Source organism: Impatiens glandulifera, chromosome 7 (genome assembly GCF_907164915.1).
Source record: "Impatiens glandulifera chromosome 7, dImpGla2.1, whole genome shotgun sequence".
NCBI lineage: Eukaryota > Viridiplantae > Streptophyta > Magnoliopsida > Ericales > Balsaminaceae > Impatiens > Impatiens glandulifera.
Genome location: NC_061868.1, coordinates 38,887,729 through 38,911,374, shown reverse-complemented (window position 1 = coordinate 38,911,374; position 23,646 = coordinate 38,887,729). Strand labels below are relative to the sequence as shown.

The following is a 23,646-nucleotide window of genomic DNA, read 5'->3' as shown; positions in this document are numbered from 1 at the left end:
AACTTATATTAATATTAAAACGTCACGCGTTTATCAAATTTGGTGTTGAATTTAAAATATAAAGTCTTTGTAACCTATTTGGTTAAAGAGTTATACTTGTTTTGTTAGGTTGCAAGTTCGAAACATACCTCTAGAATTTTTAATTTTATTTTTAACCGTTTTAAATTTAAAGGCGGGTCAACTTACAATCCGACTTAAGTATCCAAATTAACCACAGCTCTCGACCCGGCAATCCGGACACTTTAAAAATTAAGTATCATTATATTCATATAGATTAGTTAGTTAAAAAGTTGAACTTATATTAATATTAAAACGTCCCGCGTTGATCAAATTTGGTGTTGAATTTAAAATATAAAGTATTTGTAGCCTAGTTGGTTAAAGAGTTGTACTTGTTTTGTTATGTTGCAAGTTTGAAACATACCTCTAGCATTTTTAATTTTATTTTTAACCGTTTTAAATTTAAAGGTGGGTCAACCCACAATCCGACCCAAGTATCCAAATTAACCACAGCTCTCGACCCGGCAATCCGGACACTTTAAAAATTAGCATCATTATATATATATAGATTAGTTAGTTAAAAAGTTGAACTTATATTAATATTAAAACGTCATGCGTTTATCAAATTTGGTATTGAATTTAAAATATAAAGTCTTTGTAACCTAGTTGGTTAAAGAGTTGTACTTGTTTTGTTAGGTTGCAAGTTCGAAACATAACAATCCGGACACTTTAAAAATTAAGCATCATTATATATACATAGATATGAAATAATCTACCTATAAATTATAAAAACTTAATTCATTTTTCAATTTTAAAAGTTAAAATAGAAAGTCAAATACCCTTTCAAACTATATATATATATATACACACATTTAAAACCAATTCAAATTTACATTTTATGAACTAAAATACTTAGTTGATTTGAATAAATCACAAGTTCAATATTTATTTATATATATCATTTTAACTCAGTAGGTTAACGGGTAATTTAGTAAAAAAAAAACATGATGTCTAATAAATAATAAAAAAAAAATCATTGCAATCTCCCCTACATTTGATTAGGATGTGAACGTGTTTGAAACAATTTTCCTTTTTATGTTTAATCTATCTTATTACTCTCTTCCTTATCTATTTTACCCACTCTTCTTTCCTTTGTTGTCCACACAAGGGATTGTAACTCTTTTCTCATTGATTCTTTATAACTTGTCAAACATCTATGCTATGAAATACTTATTTGTTCTATAATTATATATAAATTTTTGGGGTTTATGATAATGTCTTTAAGTGTGAGTTTGCTGCCATCGTTTATCATTTGTGGGCTGAGAGAAATGTTAAAGCTTTGGTAGAGTTCGTCGAAACGTTGATCATGTGTGGAGCGACATTGTATTTGATTGTGGTGCACTAATTAGAACGTGGAGACGGGTTCCTAAAGGCGAGCGAGAATAGGTCCTTTGTCACGAATGGAAAGTCAATTATGATAAAGTCACATCTTTTAAATGTTTTAAGGCTAACTAGTTCTTTATGTTTTGTTTGTAAGTCATGTATGTTGCTTTGTTAGAATTGTTTGGTTCTTGAACTTTTTTCTAACTTTCTAGGTTTGTTAGAAAGTTTGAAGAAATTATGTCCGTTTTTTTTTCCGTTTGAAATTTTAATAAAATGACATTAAGTCGTTTAAAAAAAAAAAAAAACCTAAAAGGCCAAACCCAAAAGAGCTACCTTTCCTTATCTGTTTTTAATTAATTCTCTCCCTCAATTTCCTGAGATGGCTTAACCCGCAGTACTGTATATCGGAGTTGTTTCCAGCAATGGCAGAGACACAATGAGTCTATGATGGGCTATAGCTTGGGTTAAACTCAAAACTACACACTAACTTACACAATGAATCATTTCACCCTCACAGTTCATTCATTTCGTTGTTCTACTCATCATATATAACATAACATGAGATTAACACAAGTCGCTTTGGCCTAGTAGTTAAGGCAGTGCAGAGAGGCTATGTGATGTTTTTTTTTACATTTCCTTTTGATAATGCTTTAATCCTAGAAACACTTGTGATGTTTTTTTACATTTCCTTTTGGTAATGCTTTAATCCTAGAAACACTTAAATATTTGAATCTTGTTCTATCTATGGTTTGATGTTAAAACTGTTTTTAGGGAATAAGATGAAAATGAGGTTGTAAGAGATTCAATGATAATTTACCATGAACAATAACAATTTTTTTTTCTTCAAATGATCCATATATCTTAGAAAGAATACCAATAGTTTAAACAAAACAATAAACCATGTGAGAAAATAAAACAAAAAAAATGAGATGGAGCATTATTTACGGTGAAATTCTTAAGGATGATATGTGAATGAAAAAAGTTTTATTTTGGTTAGTCGTTGTCGTATGTGTCACAGGGAGGTTGAATCGGCAACTCACTTACTTTTGCATTGACGAGTGGTGACTAGTATATGAAGTCTTTTATGGAGTACACTAAGATTCATTGGGTGATGTCCGAGTATTTGGGTTGTTGTTGAGAAATTTGGATTGATGCGACTAATATGAGAGACCTGCATAATTGGGTTACCATCCTAAATTAGTTTTTGGTGGACTATCTGGTTGAAGAGAAATAGTCGAACTTTCATTAATCGTGGTCGTCTGATGCATATCATTCATAATGCTTTCTGAGATTCATTCTGAAAAGCTGGTAGAGTTCGTCGGGAAGTTAATCATTCTTCTCGAGGATTTACGAGCTCGATAACCTATTGAATAACTTTTTTTTTATTATTATTTAATTTCTCTGCCAGACTTTTATTGTTATGCTCAAACAATTTTCATCATTTTTAATATACATGGACCTTTTTCAAAAAAAAAACAAAAAATAAGAAAAAAATAACGTTACCCAAAAGGTTATTAAGCTTGTAAATTTTCAAGAAAAACAAACAACTCTCCGACTAACTACACCGACTTTCAGAAAACATATCAGAAAATAACATTTTAATAGCATTATATGCATCAGACGACTACGATCATTGATGTTTCAACAATTTCTCTTTAACTAGATAGTTCAAAAAAAATAATCGGGATAGTATTACAAATATATATTTCTACCATATAAGCAACATTATCCAAATTTCGTAGTAACTAGTCAAAAACTTTGATATGACCTAGTGAATCTTAATAATATTTTACAAAAGATATTACATACTAACCACCATTGACAATGCAAAAGTAAATTAATCGTCAATTTCATTTCCTTGTGACTGATAAAAGAACGACTTATTCTAATACAATTATTTTTATAAAGTAACAAGAATCCAATTAGACGCTTCCTTAGAATAAGATCTCTCAACCACACAACCCACACCACCACACCAACGTTAATTACACAATTCACTAATCGTTATAGACGGAATTTATGATGATTTGTAACGATTTTATAATGTACATACATTTTTTACGGAATTTTGTGACGATTTAGATAATAACAAAATTTGTGATTTCCCTAACACGACAAAATTATTTTAAAATAGGAAATAAGTTTGATTACTTGCTCAACATGCATTAAAAATTCATTTATTTTTTTTAAAGTTTATTTTCAAATATATTTTCCACTTTTCTTCTTTCTATCTATTATTTGTTTTATGAATTCATTACAAATATTTAGAAGTAAAACATAATTTAGTTTTTTTTATATTGTATATTACAATTAATTTTGTTGTTTTTAAAGATCTAAAGTCTTATTACAATTAGGTAATTATTTTAATGACATCTCTTAAATCAAAATATCAAGAAAACTATATTTAAAAAATGTCTCGCAAAATTAATTGTTTCAAAAAATTATCCGATTATAAATAATTTTAGACACATAAATCCGTTTATAAAATATAGAAAATAAGTACTTATACTAATAACTAACTAATAATATTCTAACTTAGTAAATTATGGACTTGAATAAAAAAATCAATAGCACTAGCATATGTTGATCGTTTCGCCCTATTTTCCTTTGCTTGTTATTAGTAGTCATCTGCAATATAAAAAAAAAATACATCTTACATAGACTTAAAAGTAAAATTATTCATATTAGAAAGTAGTACCGGTGTTTATTTATTAATTTGGAATAATTCTTAGATATTCATCATGTTGCATAGACTTTTTAAACTTAATAAAATCGATTAAACAATTTATGTGAACATAAACTTTTTAAATAAACAACTTACATTCTTTTGTATCATTTTTCTATTATGTTTATCAGCACTACTTGCAATTAAAGAGAATCCACTAGTACTAAACCCTTTTTGATATGATTATTTTTTTCATATTTGCTACAAGTCATAGTACTTCTCCCATTTCTTTGTTTGTTTATTTTCTTTGGTCTTCTCTCTTTTTGCTATGTATGTGTTGTATGTCATATCTTTCTACCAACAATCAGTTGCATTCGGATGTAATTTTTCATCTTTCTTAAGATATTTCATTTTAATTGACGACAATTCCCGAGCATAGACAGACCAACATCGGTCATTAATTGTAGTTGTAAGTTGTCGTGCTAATCATTTTCAGAAAAACAAACCAAAATAACTTTTTTTTTTTAACCAAACTCCCATTTTATGAAATAAATTTAACTTTATCCCTCAACAATCTAGTAAAAATTAATTTTCTTTTAAACAAGAAATTTATGATGAATTAGGGAAATTAAAGTTTGTTTTTTGTCAACCAAAATTATTTATAATAAAGAGACAAGTGGAAAGATGGTGAGTTATTTAAATAACCCAAATGAGTTATTCAAATAATTGTTACCAAGCAAAACCTAAGTCCTATCCAATTTAATATGCTAGTTGCTAGCACTTATAAATTAGAACCTTTATTCTCTTATTTTTTAGTCCCGTAACCAAAAAACTATAAACATAATTATCATAACCTTATCTTAATTAGATGGCCGAGCCTATTCTCGTGGTCGGACCTGAGTACTGCATATCGGACCATCCAATGGAGCTGGGGATTGTGAGAAAGGCCCTTGCTTTGACAACTGGAAACTTCAAGATCAGCGATGTCAATGATAATGATTTGTTCAAATTGCAAGTCCAGTGGTCTCTTCACGACAGTCGGATCCTTCGTGATACTGCAGGAAATCCCATTATCACTCTCCGCGAGAAGGTATTTCAGATTCAAATCGATTTGCATGCTACCTGATTTCATATCACCTCCATGATATTCCTGTCCAAAATTTGAATATAATTAATATTAATTTGTAAGAACAGATAAGAACTATGCATTCAAGATGGCAAGTGTTCAAAGGAAACAGTCACGACAAGAATGATCTTTTGTTCACGGCTGTAACGAGCTCATGTCTGCAGTTCAAGGTAAAGTTGAATGTGTTCTTAGCAAAAAATGTGAAAGAAGAAGAGCCTGACTTTAAGTTGAAAGGAAGCTTTTCTAAGGGGTCTTGCATCATATACACTGGACATGACAAATCCAAAACCATTATTGCCCAGGTAATAGTTATTACATCAACACCTTCACTAGTAAAAGCCCTTATTATATCTATTTTTGAGTAGTTAAAACATATCCAAGACGAAAAATCCTTCACTAAAACAACTTTTTTGTTACATTATTTATTTATGTTAATAATAATTGGTTTAATTAATGATATTATGTTTATAATAATTGACAGATGCAGGAGAAGACTACTGTACAAGGCGTCTTGTTGGGGAAAACTAATTTCAGGGTCACAGTAAATCCAAACGTGGACTACGTGTTGGTAATTGCACTCATTATTATTCTCGACAAAATTGACACTTTTGTTAAGAAAGTAGTTGATACAACCGTTGAAACTGTTACTTCTACTTTAGTGTCATTGTGAAACCAGACGTGGACTACTTGTTTCGTAATTGCACTGGTTATATATTTGACACTTTTGTTAAGGATGTTGTTGATAAAGTTTACTTTTAATGTGATGCAATTGTAATAAATGGATTTCAAATATATTGAATTTTCTTTTATTAATAATAAATGGTTGAAATGTTAATGAAAATAAATTTATGTAATCATTTGTATTTATAATTTGGTATTTTAAAATATATTTAATATTACATACCCTCTCCATAATATCTCCATCAATGAATGAGAATAATGTTCAATTTATCACTTTCATATAATGAAAATTAAGTATGAGTTGTACAATATCACAATCTACTTGTTGATGAAAGAAAAAATGACAAAGATCAACCAGAACAATTTAAGAAGAATTCAAAGTCTTCATCCAATCATCTCAAGTCTAATTTGTCCCTCCTAAATTATGGGATACTTTGATTCAATACAAATAAATTGTTACAATATTCTTATGGAATAAGTTATTGTAAATATTGTAAATAAATTAAATTAAATTTATCTAGACATTTAAAGAATTAAGGGTAATTTAGAATAATTAATAAAAAAAAAATATATTAAAACGATGAAGTGTATCAAATACAGTTGCAAGACCCAAAAAAAATTGGATCAAATTATCGAAGAGAGTATTTTTAAATTTAAATAAAGTTAAAAATAAAGTTGATTGAAGAGTCGTAAATTATTATGCTGATTAAAATTAATTAAAAAACTATATATATAAACATTATTATTAGAGATTTTATTGAATTCAATGTTTGCTATATCATTTGTGCCTCTTAAAAAACATTATCTATATTATAAAATTTTGACTATTTCTTTGAAAATTTAATTTTTTTATATTTTTTTAATTAATTATTTTTAAGTTCTAGACATGCATATATTGGTTTTCTTGACATTTAAAATTTTAAAATATTATTTAATTGCTAGTACCTACTATTGATGGCGAAAATTATTGAAAAAAATAGTGTGAGTTGGAGAACACTCTCTTTATGAAACTTCTTGTTAATTCAGAACATAGCTTAATTTACACATAATATTATTGTTGAAGTCATGTATAATGTTTCAGTTTTGTGGCCTCGAGCAACAACTAATATTCTTTTAGTCACCTTCCACGAACCATTTTCACATCTGAAATTATGACCTTCATCATTAAGTTGTGTAACAGAAATCAAATTACGCATTAATCTCGGAATGTATCTCACTTTATTAATCTTCCAACATAATCATTTGTCATATTCAATTTGATGTCCCTCATGCCAACAATATCTAGTGACTCACCATCTACGAGATAAACTTTTTCACAGTTTCCAGTCACTTAATTTTTTATTAATTCTTTGTGGACAGTGGTGTGGAAAGACGCTCCTGAGTCTAAAACCCGTGATTCTATTGGGTTATCAACTAACATTAGTGATAGTTTCTATAATTGTGTTGGTTGCATCATTTTTATTATCATCGTTTCTCTTCGGTGCTTTATAATTCCTCTTCAAGTGACATTGTTTACCACAATTTCAGCAATCAAATATTCACACAGACTTTGACTGACTCCTCCTGTTTCTCAACATAGATATGTTTTTACCTCGGTTGGAATTTTTATCATTACCTTTGCCCATGTTCTCAACTTTCAGAGCATAACTTTTGAACGTTTCACCAAAATCAATTTTATGAACCTCTTCAACAAAAATTCGATCTTTAACTTTAATAAATTTTAATTTAGAATTTCTAGTAAAGTTACTAATTACTGACCTCTAGGTTTCCAACTATTTAGTGGAGATGCTAACAAAATCAAGGCATTAACTTCGTCCCTAAAATCAATCTCAGAAGATAGTAATTTATTCACAATTGTATTGAATTCTTTCAAATGAGTAGTGACAAAAGTATCATCAATCATTCTTAAATTGAAGAGTATTTTCATTAAATGTACATTGTTGTTAACAAATAGTTTCTCTTACATATCAGAGAGAATTTTCATCAAACCCATGGTGATTTTCTCTTTTACTACATTGTGAGCAACAGTCTTGACTAACGCCAATTAGAAAGCTCATAAAACATGTTTATCAAGAAGTTTTCATTTAGTTTCATCTATCTTCTTTGGTTTCTCACTCAAAAGAACATGAAGTCATTTTCAAAATTATGAAAATTGGGTTTGTGTTTTTTTAGCTTTAACTCAAGAATAGTGACCCAAAAATTCCTCTAACACCTTTCAAATGGTGTTAGGAGAATTTTTCAATCAATCCCAAAGCAATTAAGACATGTTTGCTCAATTCTAAAATTTTAAAATAAAGTTTCAAATCTCAGATTTTAAAATGGTTAAAATGTGTAGCCAGTTACCATTTTAGGGTGAAATGTTAATGAAAATAAAATTCATTATTTTTAACATATTAAATAATCTTGAAATATAAATAACATAATGTCTTCGTCAAAGTCTATATCCTTAACCATCAAAGTTTATATTCATTTTTCTTATGTTCAGTCTGGAAAATCCAATAGTCTCAAATTTATTAAATATAATCACAACCTCATTAAATATAACCATAACCTCATTAAATATACTACACTATATACAAAAAAAAAATCTCAATCATTTTAACAAGACGTGTGATCTGACAAATCTATTGAACACTTTTATAGTTTCTCCTCTTTCGACAAAAGTTAGAATTCTAACATTGATTGTTCTCATCCGCAAGGCTTCATGAACTATAGACCTACAAAATTTTAGGCCTATAAGTTTAATAACGTCTTTTACAATATTATTTCAAAATATTTGACAAACATGTTGCGTGGTTTTAGAATATTATATTTCTTAACCAAATGACGTTTATTAAAGGGAGTAAAATATTTGATGCGGCATTGATTGGCAATGAGTGCATTGATTCAACTAACTCTAATGGTGCTCAATGCGTCTTCATTAAACTTGATATTGAAAAAACTTATGATCATGTTAACTGTGACTTTCTCTTCGTTGTCATGGCTAGGATGGGAATGGGCGAAAAGGTGATCTAGTGGATAAAATTTTGCATTTCGACGACTAAATTTTCTATTATAGAGAATGTAGTTCTCAAGGCTTTTTTGAGAGTTCAAGGAGGATTAGGCAGGGCGACCTATTGTCCCCTTTTTTATTTGTCATTGTCATAGAACTCTTTCTAGGATGATGATCTTCGCTGAAAATAACGGATTTATCCATGGGGTTGATTGCGGATCGAGGAGAGCTTCGTTTTCCATTTCTCACTTGTTGTTTACTGATGATACGCTCTGTTTGATTCAGGCTTCTCATAGAAATTTCAAGCATCGTCGTGATATTTTGTGGTTATTTGGTGCTTGCTTGAGACTTCGTGTTAATCTTGGCAAGTCTAAAATATTCTTCTCTAATTTTATGTCGACTAGAAGAAGATCTCGTTTGGAAGGTATTTTAGGATTTGGTATTTTATGTTCTCCATCCATGTATCTTGGTCTTCCACTAGGTGCAAAGGATCGATTTAAAGTAACTTGGGAGTCGATTATCTCTAAAATGCAAAACAAAAACTCCCTAACTGGAAAATCAAGTTAATCTCTTAGGGAGGTCGTATGGTTCTCATCAAAAGCACGTTGAAATTTATGTCTACTTATATGATGTCATTATTTGTTATTCTTAAAAGCGTGGAAGTAAAAATGGAGAGGTTGATGGGTAATTTTTTAAGGGGGTTTTTTGAGTCTTCTTTTTCAAATCTGGTTAATTGGGACAAAATAAAGATGTCAAAGATGAAGGAGGATTGGATTTTTATGACTTATGTGCTTTAAATAAGGCCTTATTGTCAAAGTGGTGTGCTCGTTTTAATTCGGAACATGGAAGTCTCTAGGTAAATATGATCCGAAGCAATATGTTGGATTGGTCTGGTGGGTTTACAAAAATATCCAATCGCCTTGTGGGATGTAGCATATGTAGTGGCATATCAGTCATGTGGAAATGTTATTGTGAAGATTCTTTGTTTACTGTGGTGATAGTTCATTTATCCGTTTTTTGGAGGATGTTTGGTGTGAGGGTAAGAGTAAGAGTTTTGATGTTCTTTTCCTCATGTTGACCTCTATTACTATTTGGGGAGATGTTATAGTCAAAGATATGTACGATTACCGCTCTCAAGTTTTTGTGCATCGTATTAGATATATAATGAGATTATCATTTGAGAACAAAATTTCTTATGATATATTGTTATCATTAGTGACAAATAAAGAGGTGTCTCCGTTGAACCAGTATATGATGCGATGAAGAAATTTGTATATGTTTGATGAGGGACATTGTTATTATATATTTTATAGAGTTGTTCTAGTTGAGTTGTGTTTGGAGAAATTATGAGAGTCTAAAATTCTCACAAAGATCTTTTTTTACCAGGTGGAGTGCAATCCACAGTGGTTCTAACTAGTCATAGATGTATGTGCAATGGTCTTATCTTAGTTAGCGATGTCGTTTGTGTTTTAAGGAGGTGGAGACGAGTCATCATCTCCTTTTACATTGTAAGGAAGTCATTAGTATTTGGAGTATTATTTGGAGTATTACTGGTATTCATTGGGTTATGTCAGAAACTATTAGTGCGTGTTGGGAAACGTGGATTGAGTCATCTAGATTTGAGGGCTTGAAACAATGGGGTTATATCCTCATTATTTTTTAGAGAAATGATTGGGGCAGAGAATTTGAAAGAGAAAATGGGTGTGAGAACGATGTGACACAAATTGTTTGGCTAAAAAAATCATAAATTTCTCTCTCTACTCACTCTCTTTATACTTTTTCTTTTTTCAACCAATAACGTGATGTCACGTCATTCTTTCTCTCATTTTCTTCCTCAATTTCTCTCTCCCTATCACTTCTTTATTTTCTGATGGGTAATTTGATTGGAGAGAAGTTATAAAACTTTCAACAATCTCTAACGACCGTTGCGAATACTTTAAAATGTTATCATTCTAAAATTATATGAGGTTCGATATGGGAAGCCAACAAATTCAGTCAGAGAGCTCATTGCCCTTTTAGAAGATCTTTGCACACATTAATTTTGTATTATTTATGGATTTGTTTTCTAAAATGTAATGCTTTTGTCGTTGTTCATAATGACTATTCGTTTCATAATAAAATTGCATGAATCATTTAAAAAACATATTAAACACGCAACTAGGGATGAAATTGGGTACCCGTATACCCGCTCATTGTGGGTACCCAATGGTTAGGTTCGATTATTTTAAAACGGGTTCAGAGTTGAGATCGGGCATGATGAAGGGGAGAAGATACCCGATTAGATACGAGATTGGGAATAGGGAGTGTGCGAAACTCAAACCCAATACCCATTATTTTTAACATTCCAACAAAAAAAAGTTAAAATTATTTTCAACATTTTAATATAACTAATTTTTAAAATTATTATTTAATTTAATGAAGTTATGTTTTTTTCTTTTTCAATCATTACAATATGGGGTATTCATCGGGATTGTTACCTAGCGAATCAGGGATGTAAATTTAAAAGTGTTATTTCTAAGATTGTTGGTTTTGGGTAGTTGACATTTATTTCGGGTCAATCTATATCCCATAACTTCTTATGTAGGGTCTTTTAGTCGGTATGGTAAGCGTTTTATCTGACCTTGTGTGACATTTAGGAAGCAGACCTTTTCTTTCCTTGGACCACGCAAGAATTCGACGTTCGATTTTTTATTGATAATAAAGACATTTGACTCATGTGATACAATTCATGTATTTCTTTCAGCTTTTGGATTCCCAATTATTTTCATTGATTGCATTGTACAATGCGTCTTATCTCTTCATTTTGTTGTCTATGTTAAGGATGTGTTTGGTACCAGGTATAAGGGGTATAACGCTATTGGTATAGTTTAAACTATACCAATAGTGTTTTAATAGGGTATTTTGTTAGAATTTTATTATTGGTATAAATTATACCTCTATATAAATTATACCTCATATTTGATATAAAATTGTAACTAGTCTAGGTACAACATTTTTCTTTTATCACTTAATTTTTAATTTCTCATTATAATTTATATTAATATTATATATAACTTATTATTATATAATATATTAAATATATTTAATTTAATTTTAATAGTATTATTATTATATTTAATTATTTTTAATATATATTTTTAAATAGTTCAATATTTTAATTAAAAAATATTTATTTATTTTTATAATGATAATTTTATTAATTATTAATTTATATATATACTTATATTATAAATAATAATTTTATTTTATTACAATTATAAATAATATTTAAATTAAATAAATATAATTTATCGTTTATATTATAATTAATTTTTTATATGTTAATTAAATTTACATTAATTATTAAATAATAGTACAATCATTTATAATAATAAACAATATTATTTATAATATAAATAAATATAAAATAATAAAAATAATAATAATAATTAACATTTTAAATTAATATCATACGACTTATACTACATTCTTATAATATATGCCAAACACAAAATTATAAACCATATACAACTTATATCATTTATTATAATTCATACCAAACGTCAATAACATATACAATTTATATTACCTTATATTATTTATACCTCGTTACAATTTATACCTCTATACAACTTATATCCAATATAATTTATACCACGTACCAAACACTATCTAATGGTATTAATGGAAGTTTTTTTTAAAGGGGAACGTGGATTGAGGCAAGGAGACTCTCTCTCTTTATATATAAATATTTTTTTTTATTTTTATCATTGAGATTCTTGACCATGTTATTAAAATGCTTTTGAGAAATCGACCATACATTTTTCATTCACATTCTATTCTAGAGAGAATTCACAACATGTATTTAATGTCAAAATCGACATCGTTCGATTGCTCGAAATTAAGTCTCGTCAAAACTCTGAATATGTAACTCTATTTTTTGTTTATATGTTTGGTTTTCAATTATACAATATAGAATAATACATATTAATCATATTATCTTGTCTTTGTTAAATAATAAGTTTACATTTTCTTATAAAATAAAAAATTCACATAAGAGGTACCAATTTATTTTAATAGTCTTTTGAAAATAATCGTTTTCAACCATGTTGATCGCGAGATAATTATTATGATGTTAACTTCTTAATTATCTCCTCTTATTGACATATTTAATATTATAACACACATGTGTAATTATACTAATTTTTAATATTAGTTATATAATTTAAATTTTTAATAAATACACTAGTGGAAGGTTAAACACTTTAAGAACATCTCCAACCGATATCAATACCTAAACTTAAAACCCCTTTTCCCCTCCAACCGTTACTCAAACCCAAAATGTTTTACCCATTTTCCCTCTCCTGTGTTTGCATTGTTTATGAAACTCAAAATTTTATTTATTTTTTAAATTTAATCCCTAAACTTAATTTAGGTTCATTTTATACATTAAACTTATTTATATAATTTATTATTTTAATTTATTTATATAATTTAATTCATTTATATAATATTTTTTTTATAATAACATAAATTTATAATAATGTTAAAAAAAATTATAATAAGGTTAAAAAATTATAATATAACATTGAAAATTTATATCCTTTTTATTTGTAAGAATAATTTTAATTTTTTTTTAATTTAGTTTGTGTATTGTAATTTTTAAATTTTTAATGAATTTTTATTATTAATTATAATCAAATTTAAAATAATGGGGTAATATTAAAATATTATGGTGTAATTTATAATATTGTAAAATATATAGAGTGATATTAAAAAGTGATAAAAGTTAATGTAAGAAAGAATATTATAAGAATATTCTTTTGGGTTTAAGAATGAGTTTTTTTTGTTTAGAATAGAATTACTGTTTAACGTGACATTTACACCAAAATGAGTTTGAAAATGAGTTTTTTGGTTGGAGATGGTTTAAGCAAATATTTTTATTTTAAAATTTAAATGATTGTCGATAATCTATTTTTGTCCAATTCGACCATTTTTGCATAATAACTCCGTATATAATCTTATTCAAAATATTCTAATATAAATATATTTTATATGATGTTAATAATTATTATAACAATAAAATTTCTTTTTTATATGAAATATATAAATAATAATAATATTGGGTATGTATGCTATGCATAATTTTTATAATTCAGTGAAGTGGTCATCGTCTCCCAACCACTTCAGATTCTAAAATTGTGGGACCATATTATGTAAAATTTTCAACAATAAAAAGCAATTTTTTTACAAAAACACGGATTATTGTACAAACACGGATTATTGTACGGTTAAGCTATAATTTGAACAAATCCCAAAAATGTCTCAATTATTTATCTTATTTCATAAAACACGCAATCCCAATAAACACTAAAACTCAAACAAACATTAACATCATCTTTCCTTTTCCATTAAATAATAAATTATAAAACAAATTACTATTATTTAATATTACAATTTTAAAATAATTAACGAAATTTTGTTGATTTATAATGTAAAAGTCAAATAAAATATATTTATATAAGTACTTTAAATATTATTAATTAATTCATAATAATATATACAAGACTAGATATTATTTACTATTTAACTTATATTATAATAACAAAATGATAATACTAATATAATAATTTGTCTATTTATATTAAAATAAGTACGTAACTTATTAAAAAAAATACTAAGGCCTGGTTCGGATTGAGATTATTTAAATAACCTAGAGGTGAAAAAAAAATAATGATTGGGTCAATGATTTATAAGAGGTGTTGATTATTTTTAGTAAAAATATTTTAAATGTATTAATATATATAAATAAAATAAAAAGAATAATTTTATAAAAAGAATATTTTAATATTATGATTAATAAAATAAGTAATGTAATTGATTGATTAAAAAATAAATTTGATAAAAATTAAATAAAAAATCTAAGAAAAACTAGGCCTAAAATTGGAACAACAAAAAAAACACCCAAAATAGACACTACACCATAGAACATATATAGGTACCTAGATATAAGCAAATAATTACAATCTCGTGACAAAGAGTTGAAAGTAATGTGGTGATGCGACATATTTAAATTTGAAATAGTTAAAACAAACTATATAAAAAAGAATATCAAATAGTCTGCAAACTTTTAAAAACACAATTATTTTCTTCTTTTTAATAAAAAGAGATATTTTTTCATATTAGTCCATGTTATTCACGAAATATAATTATTATAAAATTAAGTGATCATAGTATTTATAATATATATATATATATATATATTAAATAAAAATTCATCTAATTGTAATATAAAAATCAAGCAAATTTTTTGAAAAGAAAACTAATTATTTTCGGAACTTCAAAACTCGAGTTTAAATAGCAAACAATTTTGTTTGAAAGATTATTAAAGTCAGACACATTTAATAATACCAATAATACACCGTTGAATACATGTAACATGGAGAAAATTAATACTAATAGTTACTAAAATAAGTTAAGGTAATATTTGTAATAAATGAAATAAAAAACATCTGATAACAAGATAAAAAATAAAAAGTAAAATGTTTGAAATGACAAAATTGATTTATTCAAATAATTGTTACCAAACAAGACCTAAGACCTATCCAATTTAATATGCTAGTTGCTAGCACTTTTAAATTAGAACCTTTATTCTCTAATTTCTTAGTCCCGTAACCAAAAAACTATAAACATAATTATCATAACCTTATCTTAATTAGATGGCCGAGCCTATTCCTCCCGTGGTCGTGGTCGGACCTGAGTACTGCATATCGGACCATTCAATGGAGCTGGAGATTGTGAGAAAGGTCCTTGCTTTGACAAAGGGCAACTTCAAGATCAACGATGTCAATGATAATGAGTTGTTCAGAATGGAAGTCCAGTGGTCTCTTCACGACAGTCGGATCCTTCGAGATACTGCAGGAAATCCCATTATCACTATCCGCAAGAAGGTACATCAGATTCAAATCGATTTAAATGCCACCTGATCGATTTCATATCATGCACCATGATATTCCAGCTGCCCAAAATTTGAATATTATTAATTTGTAAGAACAGATGAGAACTATACATTCAAGATGGGAAGTGTTCAGAGGAGACAGTCACGACAAGAATGATCTTTTGTTCACGGCTGTAACGAGCTCATGTCTGCAGTTCAAGGTAAAGTTGAATGTGTTCTTAGCAAAAAACGAGAAAGAAGAAGAGCCTGACTTTAGGTTGAAAGGATGCTTTTTTAAGGAGTCTTGCATCATATACACTGGACATGACAAATCCAAAACCATTATTGCCCAGGTAATAGTTATAAGTAAAAACACTTATTATATCTATTTTTGAGTCGTTAAAATATATCGAAGACCGAAAAATCCCTCACTTAAACAACTTTTTTGTTATATTATTTATTTATGTTAATAATAATTGATTTTATTAATGATATTATGTTTATAATAATTGACAGATGAAGGAGGAGACTGCTGTACCATTCGTCGTGTTTGAGAAAACTAATTTCAAGATCAAAGTGTATCCAAACGTGGACTACGTGATGGTAATTGCACTGATTATTATTTTCGACAACATTGACACTTTTGTTAAGAAAACAGTTGATACAACTTATAAAACTGTTACTATATTAGGGCCAATGGTTTCGAATTCTTAATTGCACTGATTATTATCCTCCATAATATTTGACACACTTTTGTTAAGGTTATAGTTGATAAAGTTTACTTTTAATATGATGCAATTGTAATAAAGGGATTCCAAATATATGGAATTTTCTTTTATTAATAATAATTAAATGGGTGAAATGTTAATGAAAATAAATTTATGTAATCATTTGTATTTATTTGATATTTTAAATATATATAATAATGTAATATATATTAAATACTCTCTCAAATCTCAATAATATCTCCATCAATGAATGAGAACAATGTTCAATTTATCTTTTATAAAATGAAAAGTATGAGAGTTGGTGTAATCAAATTAAACCATTTGGGCGTCAATATGTTTGTGATATAGTTGTACAATATCACAATCTACTTGATGAAAGAAAAAATTACAAAGATCAACAATAACAATTTAACAATAACAATTTAAGAAGAAGAATATCATTATCTTCATCAAAGTCTTCATCCAATAATCTCAATTCTAATTTATCTTCGTCAGAAAATTTGTCCCTTCTAAATTGTTAGATGTATACTCTTATGAAATAAGCTATTAGTAAATTAATTAAATTAAATTTATCTAGACATTTAATTAATAAATGAAAAATGTATAATAAAATTAATAAAAAAATACGATAAAACGATTAAGGGTATCCAACAGACTTGTAAGACCCAAAATTCCTCTTATAAGTCTTTTTCAGGTAACATAGTTTTAAGCCTCAATAAATCGTGTAGAAAAAAATCCCTTCAATTTTTTATTAATTTTTTTATCAAATTAAAATTTGATCAAGGAGAATCATTATTTTTAAATTTAAATAAAATTAGAATTTGATGAAGGAGAAAATTTTAATGCAGTTTTCACATAACTAATGTTTAACAGACTTTAGTTTTTGAATTTGGGCATTTTTCAATAGAATTTTCATTCATTTTTTGCTCACATGACCCAACCTACAATGTCACAACTCACTGTTCTTGGAGCCATCAACTATAGCAACAAATATTTCTTTACATGTTGAAGTTGTGTATAACGTTCCAATTTTGTGACCTCGAGCAATAACTATGGCTCATTTAGTCAAATTCCACGCACCGTTTCCACAACTGAAACTGTGACCTTCGTCATCAAATTGTAACAGAAATCAGATTACACATTAAATGTGGAATGTGTCTAACCTTATTAATCATTTAAATAGAACCGTTTGTCATCTTCAATTTGATGTCCCCCATGCCTACAATATCCAGTGACTCACCATCTGCGAGATAAAATTTCCCACAGTTTTCATAATTCTCCATTAATTCTTTGCGGGTAGTGGTGTGAAAAGACACTTCCGAATCCAAAACCCATTAATCTATCGGGCTATCAACAAACAGAAGCAACGCATCAATGATAATTTATGTAACTGCGTTGGCTACATCATCTTTATCATCGTCGTTTCTCTTCGGTGCTTTGAATTTCCTCTTCAAGTGACCTTGCTTACCACAATTTCATCAATCAAATGTCCGACTGACTCATCTTTTTCCTCGACAAAGATCTGATCTTACATCGGTTGAAATTTCTATCATTAACTCTGCCCATGTTTTTAACATCCAGAGCAGAACATTTAAATGTGTTACTATAATTAATTTTACGAACCTCTTCAGCAAGAATACAATCTCTAACTTTAATAAATTTCAGTTTAGTATTTGCAACTAAATGACTAATTGTTGTCATCATAGATTCCTAGCTATTTGGTAAAGATGCTAATAAAATTAGGGCACTAACTTCATCCCAAAATCAATTTCAACAGATTGCAATTGATTCACAATTATATTGAATTCGTTCAAATGAGTAGTGATAAAAGTAACATAAATCATTCTTAAGTGAAATATTATTTTCATTAAATGTACATTGTTAATAAATGTTTTCTCATACATATTAGAAAGAGATTTCATAAGACCCATGTTGGTCTTCTCCTCTGCTAATTGTGAGCAACCGTCGTGGATATCGTCAATCAGACAACTCTCAAAACCTATCTATCAAGAAGTTTACATTCAACTTCATCCATCTTCTTTGTTTTTTCACTCAAAGGAACATAAAGCTTATTTCTATAAATATAATTCTCAATTTGCATCCTCCAGAATGCATAATCTGTTCCATAATGAGTTTGAAAATGAGTTTTTGGTGTACTATCTGGTTGTAGAAAAATCGTCGAACTTTCACTGATCGTAATCGTCCGATGTGTATCATTCATAATGCTATTATTATAATGTTTTCTAAGTTTCATCCAGGAAAATAAGGAGACGTAGAGCTAATCGTTCTTCTCAAGAACTTACGAACTCGATAACATATTGAGTAACACTTTTTATTTCCTAGTTTTACTTTTTTGTTTTTTGTTTTTTATTTTTATTTGTTTTCTTTTCATGTCATGCTTTTGTTGTTGTGCTAACACGATTTTCATCATTAATGATATATAGACATTTTAAAAAAAAAAACATGAAAATAAGAAAAGAATAGCGTTATTTAAAATGTTATCAAGCTCGTAGATTCTCAAGAAAAATGAATAACTCACCGACTAACTCTACCGGCTTTCCGAAAAAAATATCAGAAAATATCATAATAATAACATTTTGAATGATACACGTCGGACGACTACGGTCACTGAAGTTTATGTCAAAATAATTTATGTCAAACCGATGGATACTAAGCGTCGACACGTGCAGTGCTATAGCTAACGCGTTAAGTATCCCGCTTGGGGAGTACATTAGCCTGAGAATTACGGTCATTGAAGTTTCAACAATTTCTCTCCAACTAGATAGGTGCATCAAAAAATAATTGGGATAATAACACAAATATGTATTTCTACCATATAAATAACATTATATAAATTTTATAGCAACTATTAAAAGATTTTGATATGACCTAGTGAATCTTAATAATAATTCACAAAAGACTATTGTTTATTGACAATACAAAAGTAAGTGAGTTTACGATTTCATCTCCTTATATGACAGAAAAAACAACGACTTATCTTAATGTAATTTTTTTCATAAAATCACAAGACTTATATAGAATCAAGATCTCTCGACCACACCACCGTTATTTACACAATTCACTAATCCGGTTTTAGACGGGATTTATGATGATTTGTAACGATTTTATAATTTACATAATTTTTTTTGACGAAATTTTTTGACGGTTTAGATAGTAACATAATTTGTGATTGCCCAGCCACAACACAATTATTTTAAAATAGGAAATTATAAGTTTGATTTACTTGCTGAACTTGCATTAAAAATTCATTTATTTTAAAATATGCTTTCCACTTTTTCTTCTTTCTATCTATTATTTGTTTTATGAATTCATTAGAAGTAAAACATAATTTAGTTTTTCTTTTTCTTTTATAATATTACAATTAATTTTGTTGTTTTTAAAGATCTAAAGTCTTATTACAATTAGGTAATTATTTTAATCATGACATCTTTTAATCAACTATCAAGAAAACTACATTTCAAAAATGTCTCACAAAATTAATTATGTTTCAAAAAATGATCCAAACATAAATAATTTTAGATACATAAATCCGTTTATAAAATATAGAAAATAAGTACTTATATTAATAACTACCTAGTACTTAGTAAGTTATGGACTTGAATAAAAAAATCACTATTACTGTAACGAAGTCACAATCAAGACTTCGATGATCGAACCGTGAAGAAATATATATGAAAGTGAATAAAAAATTTAGATAATGAAAAACAAAACTAGAATGAGATTTTGTCTATTGAACTTGATAAAAAATAACACGATTACAATCCTTAAATAAAGTAAACATAACTAAGACTCTTAAACTAAGAGACATGAAGAGTCTCATTTATTAGATCGTAGATTTTCGAAAGGACCTTTAGGAAGTGTTTTTGTGAAGATATCAACAACATTATCTTCACTCCTTACTGCAACCATCTCAATGATTCCCTTTAGTACTTTTTCACAAATAAAGTGATTCTCCAACTCAATGTGTTTTGTCCTCGCATGAAACACAGGATTTGAAGTCAATTTAATAGCACTCAAATTATCTCCATGGATAGGAACCGGCTGATCAAACTTGACATGAAAATCCTCCTAGAGTCTACGAAGCCATATGCACTCCTGTGCTGCGTGAGCTGATGCTTTGTATTCTGCTTCTGTTGTAGATAAGGATACCAATCCTTGTTTTCTGCTACTCCAAGATATGCTAGTGTTTCCACAAAGAAAAACAAACCCAGATGTGGACCTTCGATCGTCTCGATCTCCAGCAAAGTCATCATCTGCATATCCTTGCAAGACGAATTTTGCATCTTTTTCGTAGGGTAGACCAATATCTAGTGAGGTATTAATATACTTCAGAATTTTCTTCGCTTCTTCGAGGTGTGGTTTTCTTGGTTCCTACATGTATCGACTCACCACTCCAACTGCATAAGCAATATCAGGCCTTGTTATAGTCAGATAAATCAAACTTCCCACAAGAGCACGATATGGACGAGGATCTGGTAGACATGTTCCTTCGTCTCGACTAAGTCTAGGATTTACGTCTAGAGGAGTATAGCTCTTTTTTCCATCAATCATACCAAAATTTTCTACCAACTTCTTTGCGTAGTTGATCTGCGATACAAACAACCCTTTATCAAAATTTTCGATTTGCAGACCAAGGAAGGTTCTAAGTTCACCAAGCTTCTTCATCTCAAAACGAAGCGAGAGCTCATCTTGTAGACGAGCAACCTCATCATAATTACTGCCCGTCAAGATTATGTCATCCACATAAAGAAGCACCACCACCATCTGTCCTTGACTCTTCTTTATAAATAGACTTGAGTCGGATTCTGAATCCTTGTACCCACAAAATTGAAGATATTCTGCAATCTTTCCATACCAAGCACGCAGGCTTGCTTTAATCCATATAGTGCCTTCTTAAGTCTACAGACCAACTAGGAACTATCAGTCTTCTCGAATCCAGGTGGTTGTTCCATATATATTGGACGATTAAGTTCTCCGTAGAGAAATGCATTCTTGACCTCCAATTACCATAGCTTCCATCGAGAACTTGCTGCTAAGGCCAACACAATGCAAATTGACGTCATCTTCGCAATTAGGCTGAATGTCTCCTCGTAATCTTCTCCATACTTCTGTGAGAATCCTCGAGTGACCAATCTAGCTTTGTATCGATCTATGCTTCCATCAGCCTTTCGCTTGATTCGATACACCCACTTACATGTGACTGCTTGAGTATCAGGAGGATTCGGAACAAAGTCCCATGTCTCATTCTTCTTGAGAGCATGCATTTCCTCCTCCATTGCTGTCACCCATTCCTTGACATTTTTTGCTTCATTATAAGAAGTGGGTTCCTCGTCTATTGCGTTTGCAAGGAAACAAGAGAAAATTGTTACAAAATTATCATCCTTAAATCGAAGGGGCCTTACAATGTTCCTTTTTGGTCGAGATTCCCCATTTTGTTGTTGACTTGATTCTTCCTGATGTGGACTTCCTGGTAACCTTTTACTTTTTTCTTCTTCATCGACTGAAGTATCTTGAGCTATGTTAGGGCTCCCCCTGTCACTATTATCACTACTACAAGAGCTTCCCGTAGACGTGGGAATGAGAAGATTAGTCTGAACAGTTTCCTCAGCATCTTTCATGTAGTATGACGAGATTTCATCGAAAACAACATCTCTCGACACAGTGCATTTGTGGGTTGATGGATCCATACACCGCCAACCTTTCCTTCTCTGGTCATAGCCGACAAACACACATTTGACTGTCTTCGCATCCAATTTGCTCCTTCTCGAGTCTAAAATATGGACATAAAAAGTAGATCCAAAAACTCGAAAATGTTTAACATTTGGCTTAAAACCAAAAAGCATCTTGAATGGAGATTTGAACTCATTTGGTCTAAGCGGAACTCGATTGATGACATGAGCAGCACAATTCATGCCTTCTTCCCATAATTGCCTTGGTATATTCTTCATATGCAGCCAAGACTTACAAGTCTCTGTAAGGTGTCGAATCTTCCTTTCGACTATCCCATTCTGTTGCGGGGTCTCAGGGGAGGAGAGTTCTCTTTTTATTCCATTTTTCCTGCAAAACAATTCAAACTCTTTTGAGCAAAATTCCCCACCATTATATGTCCACAATACTCGAATTTTTCTTTCTTGTTCTCCTTCTACCGTCTCCTTGAACTCGAGAAATTTAGAGAACACTTCGGACTTCTCTTTCACGAAGTACACCCAAGTGAACCTGGAGAAATCATCCACAAACAGCAACATATATTTATTTCCCAAGTATGAGGTAGTTCGAGTTGGTCTCATCAAGTCACTGTGAACTCGATCCAAAGGACCTTTACTTCTCGATACAGAGTTGTCGAATGGAAGTCGATGAGCCTTCCCATATTGACATCCTTCACACACACTGCCCTCCTCAATTCTCAAATCTTTGGGCAAACCTTCGACAAATTTCTTTTGGTACATAACACTGAGCTTAGTCATATTGACATGCCCAAGTCTTGCATGCCATAGAAAAGAGATGTTTTTGTCGTTCACCTTTTCTATGTATGAATTTGAAGCTGAAAGGACAAAGAGATCATTTACCCGAGTTCCAATATGAACCACACCCGCCTTGATTTCTTTCACGTTCCTTAAGAACTTCACATCATGTGGACCGAACAACACCAGATTTCGAGCGTCTACAACATTTGCAACCGAGAAGAGATTCTTCTGAATTCGTGGAACGTGGTAGACATTCTTTAGAGTAATAGATTCTCCTTTATCGCTTTCATTGACAACTGATCCTTCCTTTTTAACTTCGTGAACCGAGTTATTTGCCGTGACAATGCCACCACCCCCATTATGAACTCGACTCGACGAGAACACAGAATCATCTTTAGTAACATGATGTCTGCACCCTGAATCGACGATCCACCTTTGATCGATCTTCCGTTTACCATGAGAAGCCTCTGTTTTCTTTTCCTTCGAAGTCGTCACATCGACATGAAAAGCCTTGTCCCAGTCCTCCTCAACACGCTGGTTAGACTTTTCTCCGAGATTTGAACCAGCAAAATTTCCATTCAAATTTACTCGACAGTCTCTCTTGAAGTGTCCAGTCTTGCCGCACCTGAAACACTTAAGGGACTTCTTAGGAATATTTGAAGAATCTTGACAT

General features: G+C 29.6%; 3 protein-coding genes across 3 annotated transcripts; 2 read left to right on the top strand and 1 right to left on the bottom strand.

Moving 5' to 3' along the window:
* Nucleotides 1–4,913: 4,913 nt before the first annotated feature.
* On the top strand, nt 4,914–5,841 carry LOC124909855 (protein LURP-one-related 15-like). The gene is made up of 3 exons (XM_047450486.1): nt 4,914–5,135; nt 5,240–5,473; nt 5,653–5,841. The coding sequence occupies exons 1-3, from the start codon at nt 4,914–4,916 to the stop codon at nt 5,839–5,841; spliced, it is 645 nt and encodes a 214-aa protein (XP_047306442.1).
* Nucleotides 5,842–15,505: 9,664 nt separating this feature from the next.
* LOC124909854 (protein LURP-one-related 15-like) lies at nt 15,506–16,155 on the top strand. The gene is made up of 2 exons (XM_047450485.1): nt 15,506–15,773; nt 15,880–16,155. Exons 1-2 carry the CDS (start codon nt 15,543–15,545, stop codon nt 16,153–16,155), a joined length of 507 nt encoding a protein of 168 aa, XP_047306441.1. The 5' UTR covers nt 15,506–15,542.
* A 4,367-nt stretch (nt 16,156–20,522) lies between these two features.
* LOC124909853 (uncharacterized mitochondrial protein AtMg00810-like) lies at nt 20,523–21,273 on the bottom strand. The gene is made up of 2 exons (XM_047450484.1): nt 20,899–21,273; nt 20,523–20,816 (listed from the first exon to the last, which is right to left on the bottom strand). Exons 1-2 carry the CDS (start codon nt 21,271–21,273, stop codon nt 20,523–20,525), a joined length of 669 nt encoding a protein of 222 aa, XP_047306440.1.
* Nucleotides 21,274–23,646: the final 2,373 nt, after the last annotated feature.

What these genes read in the sequence shown, in the direction of transcription:
- LOC124909853 (XM_047450484.1), bottom strand. Translation starts at nt 21,273, where the DNA reads ATGGTGGTGGTGCTTCTTTATGTGGATGACATAATCTTGACGGGCAGT. An exon ending in TTGCTTATGCAGTTGGAGTG is followed by an intron (nt 20,817 to 20,898) that starts GTGAGTCGATAC and finishes ATACCTCACTAG; the next exon opens with ATATTGGTCTACCCTACGAA.
- LOC124909854 (XM_047450485.1), top strand. Translation starts at nt 15,543, where the DNA reads ATGGCCGAGCCTATTCCTCCCGTGGTCGTGGTCGGACCTGAGTACTGC. An exon ending in TTATCACTATCCGCAAGAAG is followed by an intron (nt 15,774 to 15,879) that starts GTACATCAGATT and finishes TTGTAAGAACAG; the next exon opens with ATGAGAACTATACATTCAAG.
- LOC124909855 (XM_047450486.1), top strand. Translation starts at nt 4,914, where the DNA reads ATGGCCGAGCCTATTCTCGTGGTCGGACCTGAGTACTGCATATCGGAC. An exon ending in TTATCACTCTCCGCGAGAAG is followed by an intron (nt 5,136 to 5,239) that starts GTATTTCAGATT and finishes TTGTAAGAACAG; the next exon opens with ATAAGAACTATGCATTCAAG. An exon ending in CCAAAACCATTATTGCCCAG is followed by an intron (nt 5,474 to 5,652) that starts GTAATAGTTATT and finishes AATAATTGACAG; the next exon opens with ATGCAGGAGAAGACTACTGT.